The sequence below is a fragment of the Garra rufa genome, chromosome 15, assembly GCF_049309525.1.
Source record: "Garra rufa chromosome 15, GarRuf1.0, whole genome shotgun sequence".
Taxonomy (NCBI): Eukaryota; Metazoa; Chordata; class Actinopteri; order Cypriniformes; family Cyprinidae; genus Garra; species Garra rufa.
Window position 1 is genome coordinate 1051059 of NC_133375.1, and position 22150 is coordinate 1073208.

The following is a 22150-nucleotide window of genomic DNA, read 5'->3' on the forward strand; positions in this document are numbered from 1 at the left end:
ACACGCTTTGATCTCGCCGCCGCACGGTCACGTGGTTCATGGAGCTCTCAATAGTTCCAAACAGCTCCGCGCTGTCAATGTGTTTGAATGGGGTTAAATAGGATAGACAGCAGTTTTACTATATTTGCAGCAATTTCGAGTAATTATTAACACATAATGTGCATTGATTGTGTATTGATAACTTCTCTGAATACGCTTTACAATCGCATTTTATTCTGGGGAGTGATAAAGAGACATAATTAATATGTTCTCATACTCTTTGGCAGTCAAATGTGACCAAACACCTTAAGTGTAACTTTTATTCAATTAAATAACTGTAATATATATAGTTAAGTTCTATTTAGTAAATATTTTGAGGTTTTTTTTGTACTTAATATGTGCAATAATGATCCTGACCATTTAAAAGATAACATTTTCTAATATAGTATTTAGATTACAGTTAGTGTAATATTTAAGGTTAAATACATCTGTATGTGTATTTGGACATGATCAAACACTTTTTTATACAGTATGTTTCGATTTAACGATTTAATGTTAAATAAAAAAAAGTAATTTACTCTTGTTTTATGATATTCAAATATACAACATAAGTGAATATTATAAAAGGCAAGCAAAAATGGCATTTAACATAATAGAAAAGATGAAAATAATGTTTAAAAAACACAAGGCAACGAATTGCATTCGGCATACATTTTTATCGTGTTTCTTGAATGCAGTCTTTACTGAAACTCATTCAACCTCCTACAGTGAGAGAAAGATTGCAGAAAGACTAAAAACATAAAAATATAACAACTAGTATCTGGTTATGGTCGCTATTACGGTGTTTCTCACGTTATCCAGCTGCATTTACAGTTTAACTGTTTATTTTTTAACGATAAACATTAACTATAACACGCTTCATAAAACACCACTATTGGCCAGTTTTTCGAGAGGTCAGCTGATGCGTTAAAATGTAAAGAAATGCAGTAATTTCTTCAATATACTTGCGACTGTGCTTGAGAAGCGCTGAAATGAATGGGCTTCAATGGAGGAGCTATTGGTTGTTTGGAACTATTGACCGCTCCATGACACGCTTTACTTCCGCATTCCTCAGTTCCTATGGAAGCCTATGGGAGTGTCGCAACTCTCTTTTTATATGGCTCTGTGTCACATGAGTGTGGCATCACCGCAGCGCTCGTCTTCTATTGGCCGGTTGAGCTGTCAATCAAGCGGCGTCGGCTGGCGAGTTGAACTGAATGACAGCGCCGTGCCTCAGCAGTGCATATACCAGACAAAATGGGAAATATATCCAGTTGACGCACTGTAGCGACGGCGTTTTGTGAAACGTGGCGGCAGATCACTAAACACCGGTTTTGAGAAGTCCTCTTTCATTCTAAACCAAGCTGTGAATTAACAAAAGTGAACTTAAGACAGCAAGAGTTAGTGGTTTAGTCACGAATGGCTTTCGATTCAGTTGGCAGCGACAGAGGCGGAGGTGAGGCTGCGTGGATCATGCATCAGCAGATGCAGTCTGATCCCAAGTCATCCTGGCCTTCCAGCTACAACTCAGAGAACAATAACTGGAACAACGGCATGGTGAGTCTTTTGTCATAGGATACCGATAGAGGCTGCGAGGAAAAAGCAGCATGGACGCTGTTACGGCGTTTAGACTGTTTTCTCACACGGAAAACAACGAGCGGTACACCACTGACTCAACAGTATGGCCCGCGGGGTTTGTTAGTAAATCACCAGGCAAACGCACATGCTTTCTGTCTAGCGCGCACGGGTATACGTGGACAGTCTTGTTTACTAGCGAAATGACTCTTACTGAAACAGTCATTTAGCGTGAACATAACGCTTCATTGATGACTCATACGGAGTTACAACATGCATTGTATTTACAGCTTGTGCAGTCCCACCTGAAGTAACCTGGGTTTAAATGCCTTAAAGAGCACACAGGGTTGATAAACCTCCACTGTGTTCTCAGTAAGTCTTTATTTCCTGGATAACTTCTACTTGAACCTGAGCTTGAATACTTAGCACTCTCTAAGTGGAAGGACAAAATGTGTTTTTATATCAGTCATTATAGGACACCATCATGAGATACTAAAACAATGTGTCAAATATGTATTGTGAATATTGACTATATCTTGAAGGAATGAGTTTACACAACAGCATGGTTTCGAAATGATTTTCAATTCTATTTTCTGTCAGAAAACTCAACGTGACAGGTGTTAAAAGAGTAGTTCACTTTCAGAATTAAAATGACAGGTAATGTACTCGCCCCCTTGTCATCCAAGATGTTCATGTCTTTCTTTCTTCAGTCGTAAGGAAATTGTTTTTTGAGTAAAGCATTTCAGGATTGCTCTCCATATAGTGGACTTCTATGGTGCCCCCGAGTTTGAACTTTCAAAATGTAGCTTCAAATGGCTCTAAACGATCACAGCCGAGGAAAGAAGGGTCTTATCTAGCAAAACAATGGGATATTTTCTAAAAAAAAAACAAAAAAAAAAAAAATACAGTTTAAATACTTTTTAACCTCAAATGCTCGTCTTGTCTAGCTCGGCAAAACGAGCGTTTGAATTAAAGTATATAAATTGTAAATGTTTTTAGAAAATAACCGATCGTTTTGCTTGATAAGACCCTTCTTCCTCGGCTGGGATCATTTAAAGCCCTTTGAAGCTGCATTTAAACTGCATTTTGGAAGTTCAAATTCGGGGCAGCATAGACGTCCATTATATGGAGAGAAATCCTGAAATATTTTCCTGAAGAAAGAAAGACATGAACATCTTGGATGACAAAGGGTGAGTACATTATCTGTAAATTTTTGTTCTGAAAGTGAACTACTCCTTTAAATGTAGTAGGCATTTGTTTTTCTGGTGTTTCTAATAATGGGAGCCACGTATATATCTACTTGTAATAAGGCAAATTATGTAATAATCCCATATAATTTCTAAAAATGTTGTTTGAGGGAGTTAACATATGGTTGTGACTCAGAAAACATCATTAAAATCATTGCACAAGAAATATGGAATAATAACCTTGATAGTGGTAATGAATGTCTGACAGCGAGAAGGAAAACAGCTGTGAGACTTGTTTAAAAAAGGTAATTAACCGTTTATTTCAATTTTTATGCAAGTCTAATTAATAAAAGTTAAATTTTTCTGTGAGTCTAATATATATATATATATATATATATATATATGCATATGCAAGACACAAACTTTAGGGGAATAAAGAAAGAAATCTATAAAGAAATCTTTAACAGATTCATGCAAAAAAAAAAAGGTATACAGTATATACAGTCGTGGAGAAAAGTTTTGAGAATTACAAAAATATTGGAAATTGGAAAAGTTGCTGCTTAAGTTTTTATAATAGCAATCTGCATATACTCCAGAATGTTATGAAGAGTAATCAGATGAATTGCATAGTCCTTCTTTGCCATGAAAATTAACTTAATTCCGAAAAAAACTTTCCACTGCATTTCATTGCTGTCATTAAAGGAGCTGCTGAGATCATTTCAGTAATCGTCTTGTTAACTCAGGTGAGAATGTTGTCCAGCACAAGGCTGGAGATCATTATGTCAGGCTGATTGGGTTAGAATGGCAGACTTGACATGTTAAAAGGAGGGTGATGCTTGAAATCATTGTTCTTCCATTGTTAACCATGGTGACCTGCAAAGAAACGTGTGCAGCCATCATTGCGTTGCATAAAAATGGCTTCACAGGCAAGGATATTGTGGCTACTAAGATTGCACCTAAATCAACAATTTATAGGATCATCAAGAACTTCAAGGAAAGAGGTTCAATTCTTGTTAAGAAGGCTTCAGGGCGTCCAAGAAAGTCCAGCAAGCGCCAGGATCGTCTCCTAAAGAGGATTCAGCTGCGGGATCGGAGTGCCACCAGTGCAGAGCTTGCTCAGGAATGGCAGCAGGCAGGTGTGAGCGCATCTGAACGCACAGTGAGGCCAAGACTTTTGGAAGATGGCCTGGTGTCAAGAAGGGCAGCAAAGAAGCCACTTCTCTCCAAAAAGAACATCAGGGACAGATTGATCTTCTGCAAAAAGTATGGCGAATGGACTGAGTAGTGATGGGAAGTTCGGATCATTTTACCGACTCGGATCTTTGAGTCTCGTTCAGCAAAATGAACGAATCTTTTTTTGAGTCATTTCGTTCATTTTAGCAAAATATAATTAAAAAGCTATGTGTTACTTCCATGACACATGTACTGCTTATACAAACGTTGATCACACTACAAACAAGACAAAACTATAATGCTATTAGAAACAGAAAAGATTAATTCATTTTTTACCTGGATCTTCAGTCTATGATTAGCTCCCTCACCTCTATCTGTCCGGGTTTGAGTCGTTCGTTCATCACGTGACAGCCCCATATTAACTTAACTAACTAGAAATAGAAACAGAATTGATTAGTTCATCTCTCGAGTCTTTCGGGTTTGAGTCGTTCGTTCATCACGTGACAGCCCCATACGCTTAACCTATGCTGGCTGAGCCGGAAACAGAATTGATTAGTCCATCTCTCGAGTCTTTCGAGTTTGAGTCGTTCGTTCATAGTTGCGCAATTGCGCATGCGCGACTGAACGAATCACTCCCGAGACGACTCGTTCTTCCTGAGTCACATTAAAGATTCGTTCAAAATGAACGAATCGTTCAAGAACGACCCATCACTACTGCTGAGGACTAGGGCAAAGTCATATTCTCCGATGAAGCCTCTTTCCGATTGTTTGGGGCATCTGGAAAAAGGCTTGTCCGGAGAAGAAAAGGTGAGCGCTACCATCAGTCCTGTGTCATGCCAACAGTAAAGCATCCTGAGACCATTCATGTGTGGAGTTGCTTCTCATCCAAGAGAGTGGACTCACTCACAATTTTGCCCAAAAACACAGCCATGAATAAAGAATGGTACCAAAACACCCTCCAACAGCAACTTCTTCCAACAATCCAACAACAGTTTGGTGAAGAACAATGCATTTTCCAGCACGATGGAGCACCGTGCCATAAGGCAAAAGTGATAACTAAGTGGCTCGGGGACCAAAACGTTGAAATTTTGGGTCCATGGCCTGGAAACTCCCCAGATCTTAATCCCATTAAGAACTTGTGGTCAATCCTCAAGAGGCGGGTGGACAAACAAAAACCCACTAATTCTGACAAACTCCAAGAAGTGATTATGAAAGAATGGGTTGCTATCAGTCAGGATTTGGCCCAGAGGTTGATTGAGAGCATGCCCAGTCGAATTGCAGAGGTCCTGAAAAAGAAGGGCCAACACTGCAAATACTGACTCTTTGCATAAATGTCATGTAATTGTCGATAAAAGCCTTTGAAACGTATGAAGTGCTTGTAATTATATTTCAGTACATCACAGAAACAACTGAAACAAAGATCTAAAAGCAGTTTAGCAGCAAACTTTGTGAAAACTAATATTTGTGTCATTCTCAAAACTTTTGGCCACGACTGTACACTGCCAGGCAAAAGTTTTTAAACTATAAGATTTTTTTTATGTTTTTTAATGTTAAAGTCTTTTCTGCTCACCAAGCCTGCATTTATTTGATTCAAAATACAGCAAAAGCAGTAATATTGTGAAATATTTTTAATATTTAAAATAACTGCTTTCTGTTTAAATATATTTCAACAAGTAATTTATTCCTGTGTTCCAAGCTTAATTTTCAGCATCATTACTCCAGTCTTCAGTGTCACAAGATCCTTCAGAAATCATTCTTATATGCTGATTTGCTGTTCAAGAAACTTTTTTTATTATCATTAATTATCATCATCAATATTTTAAAAAGTTGAGTACATTTTTTTCATGATTCTTAATGAATAGAAAGAGCCAAAGATTTAGCATTTATCTGAAATAAAAACATTATACACTATACCATTAAAAGCCTTGAAGTCAGTTTATATTTTTAGCAAGGATGCTTTACATTGATTAAAAGATGATAAAGACATTTATAATGTTACAAAAGATTTCTATTTTAGATAAATGTTCTTCTGAACTTTCTATTCATCAAAGAAACCTGAAAAAAATCCTACTCAGCTGTTTTAACATAACAATGTTTTTTGAGCAGCAAATCAGAATATTAGAATGATTTTTTTTTTAAGGATTATGTGACTGGAGTAATGATGCTGAAAATTCAGCTTTGAAATGATAGGAATTTTGAATGTATTTAAATAGAAAACAGTTCAAAATTTTATTGTATTTTGGATCAATTAAATGCATTTATCAGATTGGAGCAGATAAAAAAATCTTACTGTTCAAAAACTTTTGACTGGTAGTGTGTATATATAGTTCTGCACCCTAGTTTCTGTCTTATACTCTATAACCATATATGCATGAACCCATTTTTATTTCAGGAATCTCAGTATCCCGGCTACTCAAATTATTGGTATCCCCAGTCGCACACGGCGGGACCTTACGGAAACACATACCCCCCAGGAACAGAGGTCAATGGACAGGCGTCATACAGTCCCCAGGTACCCGACATTTCATGCTTATGTAACGCCTTCTGTCAGTCAAATACATAGCAGACTCATCCCGGTTCACTCTGCTGTGCCCTTTTCAGGCAATGTCAGCCTATCCCAATGGGGTGTACAATCCAGGACAGTACTCCGCGAGTATGCTACATCCCTCCAATCCCTTCTACTGCAGTGACCAAGTTCCTTCAAGACAACCTCAGTATCACAGCCAGACCTGCCCTGAGCAAAATGCAGGGGGTTCAGCTCCTCCGCCCTACCCCGTACCTCACTGCCAAGGGGTAAATTCAGTTACATGTAAACATAATACAAGAATGGTAATTTAGTTTTGCACCAAGTACAATTTTGGTTCAAGTATTAATAAGAGTGTCTATAATAAAATAAAGGAATAATCATTTAAAAATTATTAAAAATAAAAACACAGATTGCCAAGTTCTTGGTAATGTATTCTTGTATCCATGTGCTTTTAAAAAAGGTGTATAAACTTTTCAAGAAAAGTTTCAATTTAATGGTAAACTGTTATGTGGTGTAACAATCAAGTGAAAATAATAACATATTTTTTAAAACTTTGAATACATGTGAGTAACAGTAATGCTATTGTTAACTTAAATCATTTTGGTAATTGCAAAATGGTAAGCTGGTAGTTGTGAAAAAAAAAAAAAATGAATGTACCAGCAGTGTTTTTGTAATAATAATGAAATGAAAAGTAAATATTAGCTGAAACTAAATTTTGAACAAACAAAAATGAAAAATGTTTTCTTCTAAAATACTGTGACTGAAATAAGTTGAAGTACTAAATTACTGAAACTAAAATAGAAATACATTAAAGAGAAATGGAAATGTTAAATAAATTATTAAATATTAATAATTAAACAAATATTAAATAACAATTCTGAAAAGATTACTAAATAAATAAAACAAACTAAAATGAGACAATGCTAGAATAGAAATAAATAGAAATAAATGTAAAATATATTATTAAATAAATATAGACTTATAGACTTACTTATTAGATTTATAAAACAATCTTTACATAAACTCATTATTTACATGTGCCCTTTAGCAAGTAGGAAATATACAGAAATTATGTTATACAAGTTATCAAACACTAAATAGTAAATAAAGATGAATTTTAAATCGTAATTGCTTTCTTTTTTTGTTCTTTGCTTAATAGACATCACAGCAGCTGGGTTATAAGCATTTTGGCTGCTATTACTTTAAGAGCTGCCGCTGCTAAAAAAATATAATTTATAAATATAATTATGTATTAATTATTAAATATAATGTGTTTAAACATTTATTTTTAGTAAAAAGTATTTTTAACGGAAGTTTTTAGGAGTCGCACCACATAATATTTTGACATCTTAACTAACATTGTCATATTATCTGATATTTTAAAAGACGTTAACTTCCACGGAGATCTTACTTTTTTTTTTTTTATCACATTCTGTTTTATTATTATTTTTATTTTCTGAGTTTTGCTTGCACCACATGAAAAAGTATATCTTAGTGTCATAGTTCTTTCTGGACTTCTTTTTCTTTGCTTAGGCTCCTGGCTACCCAGCAGGATCGTACCCACACTATGGAGAAGGATGTCCTCCGAATCCCCCCTACCCAAACCAGCAGCCCATGCTCTCAAGACCCCAGCACGAGGCCTGGTCCCACTCTGGAGGGTACGGGCCCACACCTCCCCAACAGCAATGGCCGTCCAATACCCAGACACCTCATGGCCACTATAACCATGTACGACCACCTCACCCTCCACCGTGGCAAGGACCCGCACCGCCTCCATATGAGCACAAGGTGATGTTTTAAAAATGTGTATTAATAGTATAAAAGTTAGGTTTATAATGCTTTTTTCCTGATTGAGATTCCTGAAGGAGAAAATACAAATAAGTGACATAAAATAGAGCACTTCCTTATGTCCTTTTGAGAAAATCTTACCTTTGTTGTTTGTACTATTACTACATAGTGCATAATATATCAAATTGGATGTAATTTCTTTAATTTGATAAACAATTAAGTGAATAATTAAACATATTTTTTTTTAGCAACTGAAATATGGACATTTGAAACTTAATTTAACATGTAATTAAATTAAAGATTATTGCAAACACATGTAGATTAAGTGCAAATATGTAATATATAAACTAAACTATCAGGCTAATCAGGTATATACAGTCAAGCCCGAAATTATTCATACCCCTGTCAAATTCTGACTTAAAGTTGTTGTTTTTTTTGACTGGAAATGACACAGGCTTCCCCCAAAAGATAATAAGACGATGTACAAGAGGCATCATTGTGGAAAAAATTATTATTCATCTTTCATTTACATTTGAACAAAAAGTGGCATGTCCAAAATTATTCACACCCTTCTTAATAATCAATAGAAAATAGTAATAGCCTTTATTGGCTATTACAGCAATCAAACTCTTCCTATAATTGCTGACCAGCTTTTCGCCTGTCTCCACTGGTATTTTTGCCTATTTATCTTTAGCTCCCTCCAGATTTTTAATTGGATTTAAGTCAGGACTCTGGCTGGGCCACTGCAAAACGTTAATGTTTTTGTCTGCTAACCATTACTTCACCACTTTTGCTGTGTGTTTTGGGTCGTTGTTGTGCTGAAATGTCCACTGGTGGCTAAGGCCAAATTTCTCTGCAGACTGCCTGATGTTGTTGTTGAGAATTTTGATGTATTGCTCCTTTTTCATGGTGCCATTTACTGTGATTAGATTCCCTGGTCCACTGGCTGAAAAACACCCCCAAAACATTAGGTTCCCACCACCATGTTTGACAGTGGGGATGGTGTTCCTTGTGTTGAAGGCTTCTCCTTTTGTACGCCAAATGAAGGCTACATCATTGTGGCCAAACAATTCAATTTTTGTTTCATCTGACCATAAAACAGAAGATCAGGAGTCGTCTTCTTTGTCCAGATGAGCATTTGCAAAGGCCAAGCGGGCTTTTGTGTGCCTTATCTGGAGAAGTGGTGTCCTCCTTGGTCTGTGGTGGTGATCCTTGGATTCTTTTTTACCTCTCTCACTATCCTCCTGGCCAGCACAGGTGTCACTTTTGGCTTCCGACCACGTCCTCTGAGATTTTTCACAGTGCGGAACGTAGGGCTGCACGATATTGGGGAAAAATTACATTGCGATATATTTTTTTCTTGCGATATATATTGCTATGTGTACAAATTCATTTATGTTCATCAGGTTGTTTTGATCTGCTTAAAAATCAAATAATAATTCAAGAATAATTTGGGTAATTTTGTAAGCATTTTCAAAGAATAAAAAAAGTAAAAGTACAGTATAATCAAAACCCTGAAATAAAATACTTTTTAAAGCTTATTTTGGGTAGTTTCATAAACTGTTTGACTCTCCTTATTCACTGTCAATTCAGGCAAATCAAGGCTCTAATATGAAATTAATAATAAATGTCGCTTTTACCCTGATGAAAGGGAAATCAGCTTCTTCCTTTCACGAAAAACATTAAAAGCTTAGCCAAGATGGAGGAACAGCTGATCATAGCTGTTACAGGGATAACATTTTTCAGCAGCAGCGCTACTGCAAGCAATTTTTAGTTTTGGAAATCCATTTATCTTTGTTTATTTATCTTTGCTGAAACTTCCGCATCTGTAGCAACGGCAGACGCCACTGGAGCTCAAGTTACAGAACGCTTTGGAAAGAAGGAGAAAGCGGCGCGCCTAGCGTTTTCCACGCGTTTTTAGGCGCGACATGTGAACGGTCCCTTCAATTCGTAGTGTTTCCGCGAGTTGTGGCAACAACTGACAGGCACTCCCGACAAAGCACCTGTTTTTGGTCAGCAGCATCCTTTTTGTATCCAAAATACTTCCATATGACCGACGTTGCCTTTCTTTTTGCGACCAAATCTTCCATTTCGGCGCTTTTCTCCCGTCCCGCGCTCATTTCGCCATGCGCACACAGAGACTGCATGAAGTAGGTGAAGCAACGTGTGCATTGTAGTTTTTAAAGAACCCTTAAATATGAGTTAATTACTTTATTTTAGACAAATATATATCCGTGAATAGAAAGTTTAGAAATATAGAAAGTACATTTTTAAATCAGACACATAATTTTTTTTTGCCCTGCATTGTGACTGCCACCATGTGACTATCGCGCATGCGTACATCGCGATGACGATGCTGAAATGATCTATCGTGCAGCCCTAGCAGAACGTCTTGGTTTTTTTTTTTTTATATAATACTTTGCACTGTAGCCACTGGAACTTCAAAACATTTAGATATGGTCTTATAGCCCTTTCCTGACTTGTGAGCAGCCACAATGCGCAGGCACAGGTCTTCAGTGAGCTCCTTTGTCTTAGCCATGACTGTCCACAAACCAACAGCAGAGAGCTTCTGTTTTTCACCTGTTGAGTTGATTAAAACAGCTGTTCCCAATGAATCAGGGTAATTAGGATGCTTTAGAACAGCTTGGACTATTTGGAATGGTATAGAACTTTGGATTTTCCCATAGACTGTGACAGTTTGCAAAGGGTATGAATAATTTTGGACATGCCACTTTTTGTTCAAATGTAAATAAAAGCTGAGAAATATTTATTTCCACAATAATGCCTCTTGTACATCATCTTATTATCTTTTGGGAGAAGCCTGTGTCATTTACGGTCAAAATGCCTTGATTGTATATATGCTTTGCTGAGGCATTTATTTTCATAACATAATTTGGTAGGAACTGGAGTCAGGGGCTAAAGAGAGTAAACAATAAAAGTAATTTAAGCTAATGTGATCAATTGCAGTCCTAATAGAGACCTGATTTTGAGGCAGGACTTCATTTGTTACCATACTAGACATTACTATAAATAATGACTAATAATTTATGAGTAATAATTTTGGGATGTTACTTTAAAAGATTATGGTAGGTCATAGAGTTTACATCATTACAGGTTTTAAAAACTAAACTTCGATTGAAATGTTTTATAATCAAGGTAAAGTGAGTTTTGCATGGTCGAGCTGCATTCTTCATCTATCTCTCCTAGTTCACATGACACTGTATTTGAATACTAAAGGATTAATATGCGTGCCAACCCTGTATTTCAGAGCAAGCGTACAACAGCGAGGCCAAAATAAATCTGGATTTGTTGTTTTAATTTTAGAGTAAAATGTCTACATGACATTTTATAAAGACAAATTATTGTATCAGTTTGCCAGATATCGAACTTCTAAATTGCATGTAAACGTACTGACTGGCACTTTGGCAAATACGCAGTGGGAAGGCTTATTTAACAGTTAAGAGTCTGCTGGGTTTACCTCATGTAACCCTCCCAAAGCTGATTACATAAGACAGCTCAACGCTCCCACTTTCAGGACATGCTACTGTACATCAGAGCACTTGGGCTTCCTGTTTTCAACTCAAAAACATAGACTGTTGAATATTTAGTGCTGTCATTCTACAGTCTTATTTTAACTGTCAATGTCTGTTTCTTTCAAGGAATCAAAGTTCATAAAGGGATCTTAATCTTAGACTTTAAGTGCCAGTTTTACTAACAGCTTGTCTTGTCTTGGCATTAAAATAGTACTGTCCTGGCTTTACTAAAGACAGTGAAATTTAGCAAGGTGTGGACACACTTATTTTTGCACCTGGCCTTACTGAATATGCATTTGTATGCAAAATACTAACATTTCTGCTTGTCAAATTTACTGGTATTTAACGCCATTATTTAATTTCTAGCAATAGCCAAAAGTACATTGTGTCAAAATGATAGATTTTTCTTTTATGCCAAAAATGATTAGGATATTAAATAAAGATCATGTTCTGTAAAAATATATTAAAACTTAATTTTTGATTAGTATATGAACCCTAAGAAGATAAATAGTTGAATAAAGTCATTATTTTTGTTTTCCTTCCAAACAAAAAGTATTTTTCATAGCTTCATAACATTACGGTTGAACCACTGATGTCACATGGACTATTTTATTGATGTCCTTACTACCTTTCTTGGCATAACGCATTAAAAAATGCAGAATGGGAATGTTAAGATGTGCATAAACTTTGAGTTACCTGAGTCTGATAATTTATTATCTGACAAGGAAATGTGCATAAACTTCAGTGGAAACACATTTAATGAAAAAAGTCATGTGACTTTGCATGATGGGATGGCATAACTGGAATAACCTGCAGACCAATCTCACTGCACAACATCTGAAGTGTTGTTTTAGTTATTCTGAAATGCCCAAGTCTGTCGAGTAGTTGCGTATAATTACTTCCCTAAACTGAACATGAGTGCGCTCCCAAACAGCAGGCATCTGCCTCAGAAGCAAAATAAAAAATGACCGCATTTATTGTTTCATCTATGTGCTCTGAGGTGCAAGCAATTTATTATATATTAAAAAGACTCACAGTGACTTCTCTTTGCTCTTAAGTTAAATTCACAACTATGGATGGAAACAAAGCTACTATCTTACAAACTATGCACAGTTAGAAAAATCAGGTTATATACATACAGTTTGCGTATACTATGCTGGTGATGAAAATTATGTCACCAGCGCTATACACATGTTCTAGCATATGCATTGAAGCCAAAGTATACTTTGAATTTATTACATGCAAAACTAGAATTTGTACAGTTGAGGTCAAAAGTTTACATCCCTCTTTTAGAATCTGCAAGATGGTAATTATTTGACCAAACTCAGAGGGATTATACAAAATGCATGTTATTGTTAATTTAGTACTGACCTGAATAAGAGATTTCACAAAAAAGACATTTATGTATAGTCCACAAGAGAAAATAATAGTTGAACTTGTAAAAATGACCCCATTCAAAAGTTTTCATGCACTTGATTTTTAATACTGTGTTGTTGCCTGAATGATCCACAGCTGTGTTTTTGTTTAGTGATGGTTGTTTATGAGTCCCTTGTTTGTCCTGAACAGTTAAACTGTCCGCTGTTCTTCATAAAAATCCTTCAGGTCCCACATATTCTTTGGTTTTTCAGCATTTTTGTGTATTTGAACCCTTTCCAGCAATGACTATGATTTTGAGATCCATTTTTTTCACTCTCAGGACAACTGAGGGACTCATATGCAACTATTACAGAAGATTCAAACGCTCTCTGATGCATCATAATGAAAAACGATACATTTAGAGCTGGGGGTGTAAACTTTTGAACAAAATGGAGATCCCATGGAGTTCCGCCCTTCAGAAGCTATAGAAGATACTTGCATGTTTCCCAGAAGACAAAATAAGTTAAATTTACCCTGATCTTCAAATTCATAAAGTTTTCACCCCCCCCCCCCCCCAGCTCTTAATACATCGTTTTTTCCTCAGCATCAGTGAGTGTTTGACCCTTCTCTAATAGCTGCACTGAGTCCCTCAGTTATCCTCAGTGTGAAAAGATGGATCTCAAAATCATCCAGTCTTTGTTGTAAAGGGTTGAAATACACAAAAATGCTGGAAAGAAAAAGAATTTGTGGGACCTGAATTTTTTTCTGAAGAACAGTGGGCAGTTTAACTGTTCAGGAGAAACAAGGGAATCATGAACAACTCAGTGTTGTTTTCGTCGACAATGACGATGACGAAATCATTTCGTTGACGCCACTTTTTTTTCATGACAATAACGAGACGATGACGAGATAAAAATGGCTCTTTGATGACTAAAACATGACGAGACGTGTGTGTTTTTTCGTTGACGAGATGAGAATAGACGAAAATGTTAGTGGGTGGTCCGTCAGACATTTAAAATGCATGACATTTCTGCTTATTGTGCATGCCAATTAAAACCGAAAAAGTATCTGCCGCTATGGCAAGCCGTTTTAGCATTAAATACTCTTTGCCATACTAGCATGGCAAGCCGTTTTAGCATTCTATCCTTGTTTGGTTACGCTCAACACGTCACATTGTTGTCACTCAGACAGACAGACAATTAACCATGATGGCGGCAGTTTGCACACAGGGTGGTCTCAAACGGTGAGAGGACCTATGGGTGTATTTCAAATATATGTCTTTTATGTCTAAAACCATTCCTTCATTATTGTAATTATTGGTGAAAATAGTCGATCCGGAAGCTCACATTGTGTTGAACTATAGATCTGTTATTTTCACAACTTATAATTGACACTACCCAACAGCAAAATACTTACTGACATACATTAATTTGTTAAAAGACTTTCCCCCCCTTTTTTTTTTTTTTTTTGACTAAAACTAGACTAAAACCTTTTTGACTTTTCGTCGACTAAAATTGGACTACAACTAGACTACAACTATCACATATAGAAGTGACTAAAATTTGACTAAAACTAATAAGCATTTTAGTCCAAAAGACTAAGACTAAATCTAAGATGGTTGTCAAAAACAACACTGGAACAACTATCACTAAAAAAAAAAAAAAAAAAAAAACACAGCTGTGGATCATTCAAGTAACGACACAGTATTAGGAATCAAAGATATGTAAACGGGTCATTTTTATAAATTAAACTAGCATTTTCTCTTGTGGGCTTTATGTAAACATCTTTTATGTGAAATCTCTTATTCCGGTCAGTACTAAATAAACAATAATTGGAAAGGGATTTAAAGTTTTGACCTCAACTGCATATTGTTTAATATTGCAGACTTTTTAATATCTAAATGAATATCTTTCTCTTAGGACCCACCATATCACAGTCAACCTCATATGCACCCTCGAAACCAGCCTCCAGGCTCCAAACCACGAGCCAGCACTCCAAACCCAACTCCACCTCCACCCAAATCCGCCCAGTTCAGCGCTCCGCCTCAAATCTACAACAAGGCTCCCTCTGGAGTTGGAGGACCTGAGCCCAGACCAGCCCAGAATGAACAACCTCCAACGTCTTCTCGCCAAGGGTCGTCCACCCCAGCCTCACTAAGCGATAATCCCAGCCTGGCTCGAGTTCAGCAAGTTCTGGCCAGAGTTCATCTCCTCCAAGAGGATGTGGACGAGTTTGTGGGGAGAAAGGCAGACAAGAGCTACCGATGCCTAGAGGAACTTTTGACAAAAGAGTTGCTGGAATTGGACTCTGTGGAGACCAACGGGCAGGAAGTCGTTCGACAGGCTCGCAAAGAAGCCGTTCAGAGGATCCAGGCCATCTTGGACCGCCTTGAGAAAAAGGCTTTCTAATAACAGAGTGGATTGGTCCTGGTTGTTTCTTCTTTTTTTTTTCTTCCTCATGATAATCGATTAGGATTTTCACAGTTAGTTTGTCAGCATTATATTTGTGGTGTTTTTGGGTCATGCACCCTAATAGCAGTAATGTATTAGTTAAAACACAGGCGCAAAATGTCCTAATCATTACAGTGCCATACTCAAACCAGCCTTCTGCCATCCAGCAAAGAGCAGCGGCAATCTGACATCTGCTCAGAATTAAACATAAGTCTCATTGCAGAACACCATCTTAAGACTTTAATTTTTTTTCTGAGTCTAGGCAGCCTGAGAGGATAAAACAGAGCTAATTCAACCACATTCTAATACTTCCAGGGGTTTTTGGTAGCACAACCTTTCAAGATTGAAGCCTTTTGCACTTGGAATGTTGTTTAGCACTGCTATCATACCAATACATTCTTGATTTTATTGTAAAATATCTTGATTTATAAATAAAAGATGGTCAGTTTTTTTGTAACTCACTGCATTTAATTAATTTTTACAGTTTCATTCATTCTGCTTTTTAATGGAAATGTATAAAGGTGCAATCACATTAGCTAAATTTAGCAATTGAAGGAGAAGTTCCAGAACAAAAATTCACAGATTTTACTCACCCCCTTGTCATCCAAGATGTTCATGTCTATTTTTTTCAGTCGTAATTAGGGATGCACCGATAAGTATCGGCCGATCACTTGCGCGTTTTGTCAGTAAAGCCGGTTCTGTAATCAGCGGTAAATGCCATCAGGTGCGTGATTTCACGTTGAGCCGTATATACTACACACAGCCGTTGTTTACCGACGAGCTGCGCAAATCAATGTTCATTATCAGTGTGAATGTGCGCAGCTCGTCAGTGAACAACGGCTGTGTGTAGTATATACGGCTCAACGTGAAATCACGCACCTGATGGCATTTACCGCTGATTACAGAACCGGCTTTACTGACAAAACGCGCAAGCATGATCGGCCGATTCGTATCGGTGCATCCCTAGTCGTAATTATATTACAGGATTTCTCTCCATATAGTGGACTTCTATGGTGCCCCCAAGTTTGAACTTCCAAAATGCAGTTTAAATGCAACTTCAAAGGGCTCTCAGTGATTCCAGCCGAGGAAGAAGAGTCTTATCATTGAAATGATTGGCTATTTTCTAAACAAATGGACAATTTATATACTTTTTAACCTGAAATGCTTGTCTTGTCTAGCTCTATGTGTACTCTGTGTATTCCGGCTCCATACAGTTAAGGTATGTTGAAAAACTCCCATCTTATTGTCTCCTCCAACTTCAAAATCACATCGCTGCAGAAGTACCGACCCAGTGTTTACAAAGAGAACGTGCAAAGAGGATCAAACGCCCTTTATAAAAAAAAAACATAAAGCAGCGATGAAGGGCAATTTTGAAGTTGGAGAAGAAAATGAGATGCTAGTTTTTCGACGTACCCTAGAGGTCATTGCAGTCCCAATTTTTCATCCGAAATTTTCACACGTGTATATATATATATATATATATATATATATATATATATATATATATATATATATACAACCTCGTGTTGTGTCAATCACGTTAACACACTGCCTCTGAAAGTTTCGCCCATCATAAAATGGTTCGGATCAGGTTCGATTTTCAGTGTTTTTGCATCTGTAGCAAGCATTTTGGAAAGTGTGCAATGACCTTAACTGTCTTGAACCAGAATACACAGAATTTACGCAGAGCTAGATGAGCATTTGAAGTTAAAAAGTATATAAATTGGTTATTTTCTAAAAAAAAAAAAATTACAATTGTTTTACTAGATAAGACTCTTCTTCCTCAGCTGGGATTGTTTTGAGCCCTTTGAAGCTGCATTTAAACTGCACTTTGGACGTTCAAACTCACGGGCACCATAGAAGTCCACTATATGGAGAGAAATCCTGATATGTGCTCCTCAAAAAACACAATGTCTTTACGACTGAAGAAAGAAAGACGTGAACATCTTGGATGACAAGGGGGTGAGTACATGTTCTGTAAATTTTTGTTCTGGACGTGAACTTCTCTGTTAAAAAAAGGTTCAATCTCCACTGTTATTAATGTAGCAATGCAAGCTCACACAAAAGTCACTTTCCGTTAATCAAGAAACAAATTGCCATTACGTGAAAATTCCAGAATCTTGAAGATTCTGATTGCAATTATTGCATTTCACTGGCAAAATCTCAGATCAACACTCCCACTCCCATCGGATCCTTAGTTCTTATCCTGCTACTCTATTTCCAGATCGCATCTGAATTTTAAAGACCTTTTGCAATTAAAAATAGTGTTTATGTGGGTTTTAGACCAAATTTGATGCTAGCACGCTATTTAAAGTTAACAAACCTGCCTCTAACAAACAATAGCAAGTAGCAAATCATGTTTTTTTCTAAACTGTAATGTAAACTCTTTATAAAAAGATAACCTGGTCTCGTGACGAAAACACACCTGTAGGAACTTTTTCGCAAGACATGAAATACGTACTGATGAGTACATATCACTGCAGTTTCCAACAGAAATGAAAAAGAGTGTTCGTTAAAAAGAGTGTTTTTCCCCTGGAACAGATAAATGTACATATGGTACGTTTTACGCGACGTTGGTTTTGTACATGCCTTCGCAGTTCGGACTTGAAATGTCCATTGAGTGTTTTAAAATAACGTACCATCTAAACCTACCCAATAGTATGAACAAAAGTGAATGTGACGTAAAAATGCAATTGCAATCATGCCATTTTAGCTTGTTTTTCGATCTCCCACCTTTCAGCTCTTTCATCGTGAGTCATGTTTTTCACGGGATTTGTACCCAAGGATCACGCATCCTAAAGTCCAATTCAGCACCATCTGAGCTACCAAACAAATTTGTTATGTTCGGAAAGAGAAACATATGGAGCTGTAATCATAACTGTGTATGAAAACGATTACAAGCGCTTGCTGTTTTACCGCCTCTAGTGTTCACTTCTGTTGGAAACTGCAGTGATACGTATTTATTCCCACAGGCATGTTTTTGTCATACGATCAGGTAGTAAAAAGACAATCCCTTTGATGTTTTGCCCTGCATTTGTGTTTCAATATTTAAAAATGACATTCGTGAGGTCTTAAAAGTTCAATGACGCCTCCACATCATCTGCTATGGTCACTTCCTGTGCATCTCAGTTTTACCTTTTAGTACAGGCCTTAGGGTTAACGTGATTGTTTACATCCCGCAGACTGGACTTTTGGCTATTGCACGTTTCCTTTGTTTGTGAGACTACTGATCTGTAGCTCATTCATTGTGTTCAGGTGGCGGTAGCCATCTGCAGGCCTGTATAAACTCAATCAGGAGGCCTTTTTTTAAAAAAGACATTAAGGAATAATGTACAGTTTATATCTGAAGGACTGGATTATGGACAGACCATCAGCACCTCTCCATGGAATAAAAGTTCCCTTTAACTTCACTACATTTAATACTTTGCACCAAAGTCACTGACGTCATAGACCGTTCAACAGGTCTTCCTTCTACCACGAGGATTTTATGTCTGTTTTGTAACCAGGAAAAACAGTGCCATAATATCAGCAGGTGCTTTTTCATACCACAACAGAGAACTATATCCAAATCAACTGAGCTCCGCATGAAGTCTCGGATTCCATGTTTATCTTTATTGTATGTGTTTCTCTCTCTCTCTCTCTCTCTCTCTCTCTCTCTCTCTCTCTCTCTGTAAATTTTTCTCTTATGTATACCTGAAATTGTTTATTAGATTAATCTTTACAGAAAAAAGCAAAGCATATTTGTATAACGAATATATTGAAAACACAAATCCCAAGTAAGGACCAAAAACCTGCCTGCTGAAGTCCCCATGTAATGCATGTTTTTGAACACAAGCGCGGACTGTTTCTCTATCACGTTGTAGGACTGAATAGGTCAACTGACTGTAGGCTCTCATATTAAAAACCAAGACATTCAAATGATTGTGTCATTATCATAATAGTTCAGTAGATAATCTATGAGTTTTTTTTACATTTATAAATAACTTCACTGTAGTAGCCCATTTGAAAACCGTAAGGTATTCGCTCAGTCCTTCACAATATAGAAGAACGAAAAAACGATGTACTTTCTTATTGCCAAAATGTTGCATATCGAATTAGAATAATGTATGTTTTCAGTTATTATTAATTCCTAATATGCTCAAAAACAAATAAACAATTAAATTTGTATTTTACAGAGTTATACAAGTAAGTTTAAGTTTTATGCCTTGGTTTTGGGTGAATGAAATTAAATTCGGGTCATATTGACCCACACTGACCAACAGAAAGCCGCCTGGCTTTAAATTTAGTGTGAGTTGAGGGTAAATTTAACTTATTTTGTCTTCTGGGAAACAAGTAACTATCTTCTGTAGCCTTCAAGGGGCAGTACTAAATAAGAAAAATGTACACATCTTCTGTTCAAAAGTTTTCAACCCCTGGCTCTTAATGTTTCATTTGTCCTTCAGAGCATTTGAACCTCCTATAATAGTTGCACATGAGTCCCTCAGTTGTCCTCAGTGTGAAAAGATGGATCTCAAAATCATACAGTCTGTTGGAAAGGGTTGAAATACACAAAAATGCTGAAAAACCAAAGAATTTGTGGGACCTGCAGGATTTTTCTAAAGAACAACAGGCAGTTAAACTGTTCAGGACAAACAAGGGACTCATGAACAACTATCACTAAACAAAAAACAGCTGTGGATGATTCAGTTAACAACACAATATTAAGAATCAAGTGTATGTAAATGGAGTCATTTTTATAAATTCAGCTATTATTTTTGCTTGTGGCCTATATGTAAACATCTTATTCAGGTCACTACTAAATAAACAATAACATGCATTTTGCATGATCCCTCTTGTTTTGGTAAAATAAGTAACATTTTGCAGATTCTAAAGGGGGATGTAAACTTTTGACCTCAACTGTATATCGCTACAGTATTTACAATCTACTGTATTCTTCAACGTTTCATTAGCCGCTATAGGGAAATAACGAGAAGAATAACAACGTGCAGTAAACGGTAAAACTGTTTGCACTACAAACCAGTGTGTTCAAAATTAAAGGGGTCATCGGATGCCCATTTCCCACAAGTTTATATGATTCTTTAGGGTCTTAATGAAAGGTCTCTAATATACTTTGGTTAAAAATTCTCAATAGAAGTGTAAAAAAATACACTTACCTTGTCAAAATCAGCTCGGGATCAGCGCTTTTGATTTAAAAACGAAAGTAAATTTAAACCTCTGCGTCTTCAGCGGCTCAGATGACGGAAGTAAATGCCTACTGCTATGTTCATTATTACATCCAACAACAGAACACCTCAATCACTCAATTACAGTCTTCCTCTGCACCTGAGTCACACAATAGCGATTGTATTCGACTGTTTCAGCTTAGTGGGGGGGGGGGGGCAGTTGTGGTCCGTTCTCTCTAAAACTTTGCATGCTTGTTTAGAATCACCTGTCGCATGTACTCACCAGGTTTTGTGAAGTTTTGAGTTTTCGTTTAAATGTCAACTTTTTTTGATAATTAGTGACCTAGAGAGTCCAGCGAATTGCACTGCAGTTTTTTTTTCTTTTTTCAGATTGGGCCAAAAACCTATAAAATGTAGGTTTACATATAGAAAATGTTTATAATATATAAGAAAAGTTTTTTTTTTTTTTTAACGGTTTTTATTGACAGCAGCGGTACTAGAGGCAAAGTTGTTTGGAATGGGAAGGTTTATCATATGATACCAATATTGTTCATATGTGTGAAAAAACACGCAATATACAGTCGTTAAGGCCTTGAAAAATGCGGTATCGCCTCTAGGTTTGCCACTCGTCCCTTAAAATCATAGACTGTAAAAAATATGGACGTAGTATCCGTGAGGTCACCAGTAGGATTCTGAAGCGCTATTTCAAAGTCCCTTTAAGGCAAGTCATGTCACTCGGCGGCCATCTTTGAAACGCCTCTCGGGCATACAAGTGCAGCTCCTATCTGTTTGAATGGGGAAACATCAAATTCTCCAAAACTGTTCACCAAGCTTACGATTAAATTTCATATTTTAAATCTCCAAAGAAATCAACTGCCTCATAAATATGGTTCCTTGTGCTCCAATAGCGTGAAAAAACGCTTATTTTCCCGGCTGGATGAGCCAGTGCGCATGCGCAGTACTGAGCGCATGTCTTAGAGCGCCGATTGTTTCTATAGCAACCGGGACTTCTAACGACAGCTGCAGTGACGCGCTGACTTTTCTAATCAACGATTGGCTCTTTCACTAAGAAGGCGGGGCTTCGCGGCCATAATGAGCGTTGCATTTTTCCCCATTCAAAACTACACGAGTGACATGTCTTGGGTATTCTATAGTCTTTGGCTATTTTGAAGCTTGTAGTGGGCGGGATTAGGCCGTCGCCATCTTGGAATCGCGTCACCGCGCGTCACTCCCGGATAATCGAAAATGGGCAAAAAGGCGGGTCGTGGGTGGAGCTGGTTGCTGAAACCACGCCCACCTAGCGCGACAGTGGCGACAGCAGCGGCAATCCCCCTGTCACTCAAGTGGCCACGCCCTTAATTATGCTGAACTTTAAGGCTTA

General features: G+C 37.1%; 1 protein-coding gene across 1 annotated transcript; it reads left to right on the plus strand.

Annotated features, from left to right (window-relative positions):
* The first annotated feature begins 1231 nt into the window (after window positions 1–1231).
* On the plus strand, window positions 1232–19779 carry bag4 (BCL2 associated athanogene 4). The gene is made up of 5 exons (XM_073818949.1): window positions 1232–1575; window positions 6346–6465; window positions 6555–6746; window positions 8014–8268; window positions 15077–19779. The coding sequence occupies exons 1-5, from the start codon at window positions 1438–1440 to the stop codon at window positions 15563–15565; spliced, it is 1194 nt and encodes a 397-aa protein (XP_073675050.1). The 5' UTR covers window positions 1232–1437; the 3' UTR covers window positions 15566–19779.
* Window positions 19780–22150: the final 2371 nt, after the last annotated feature.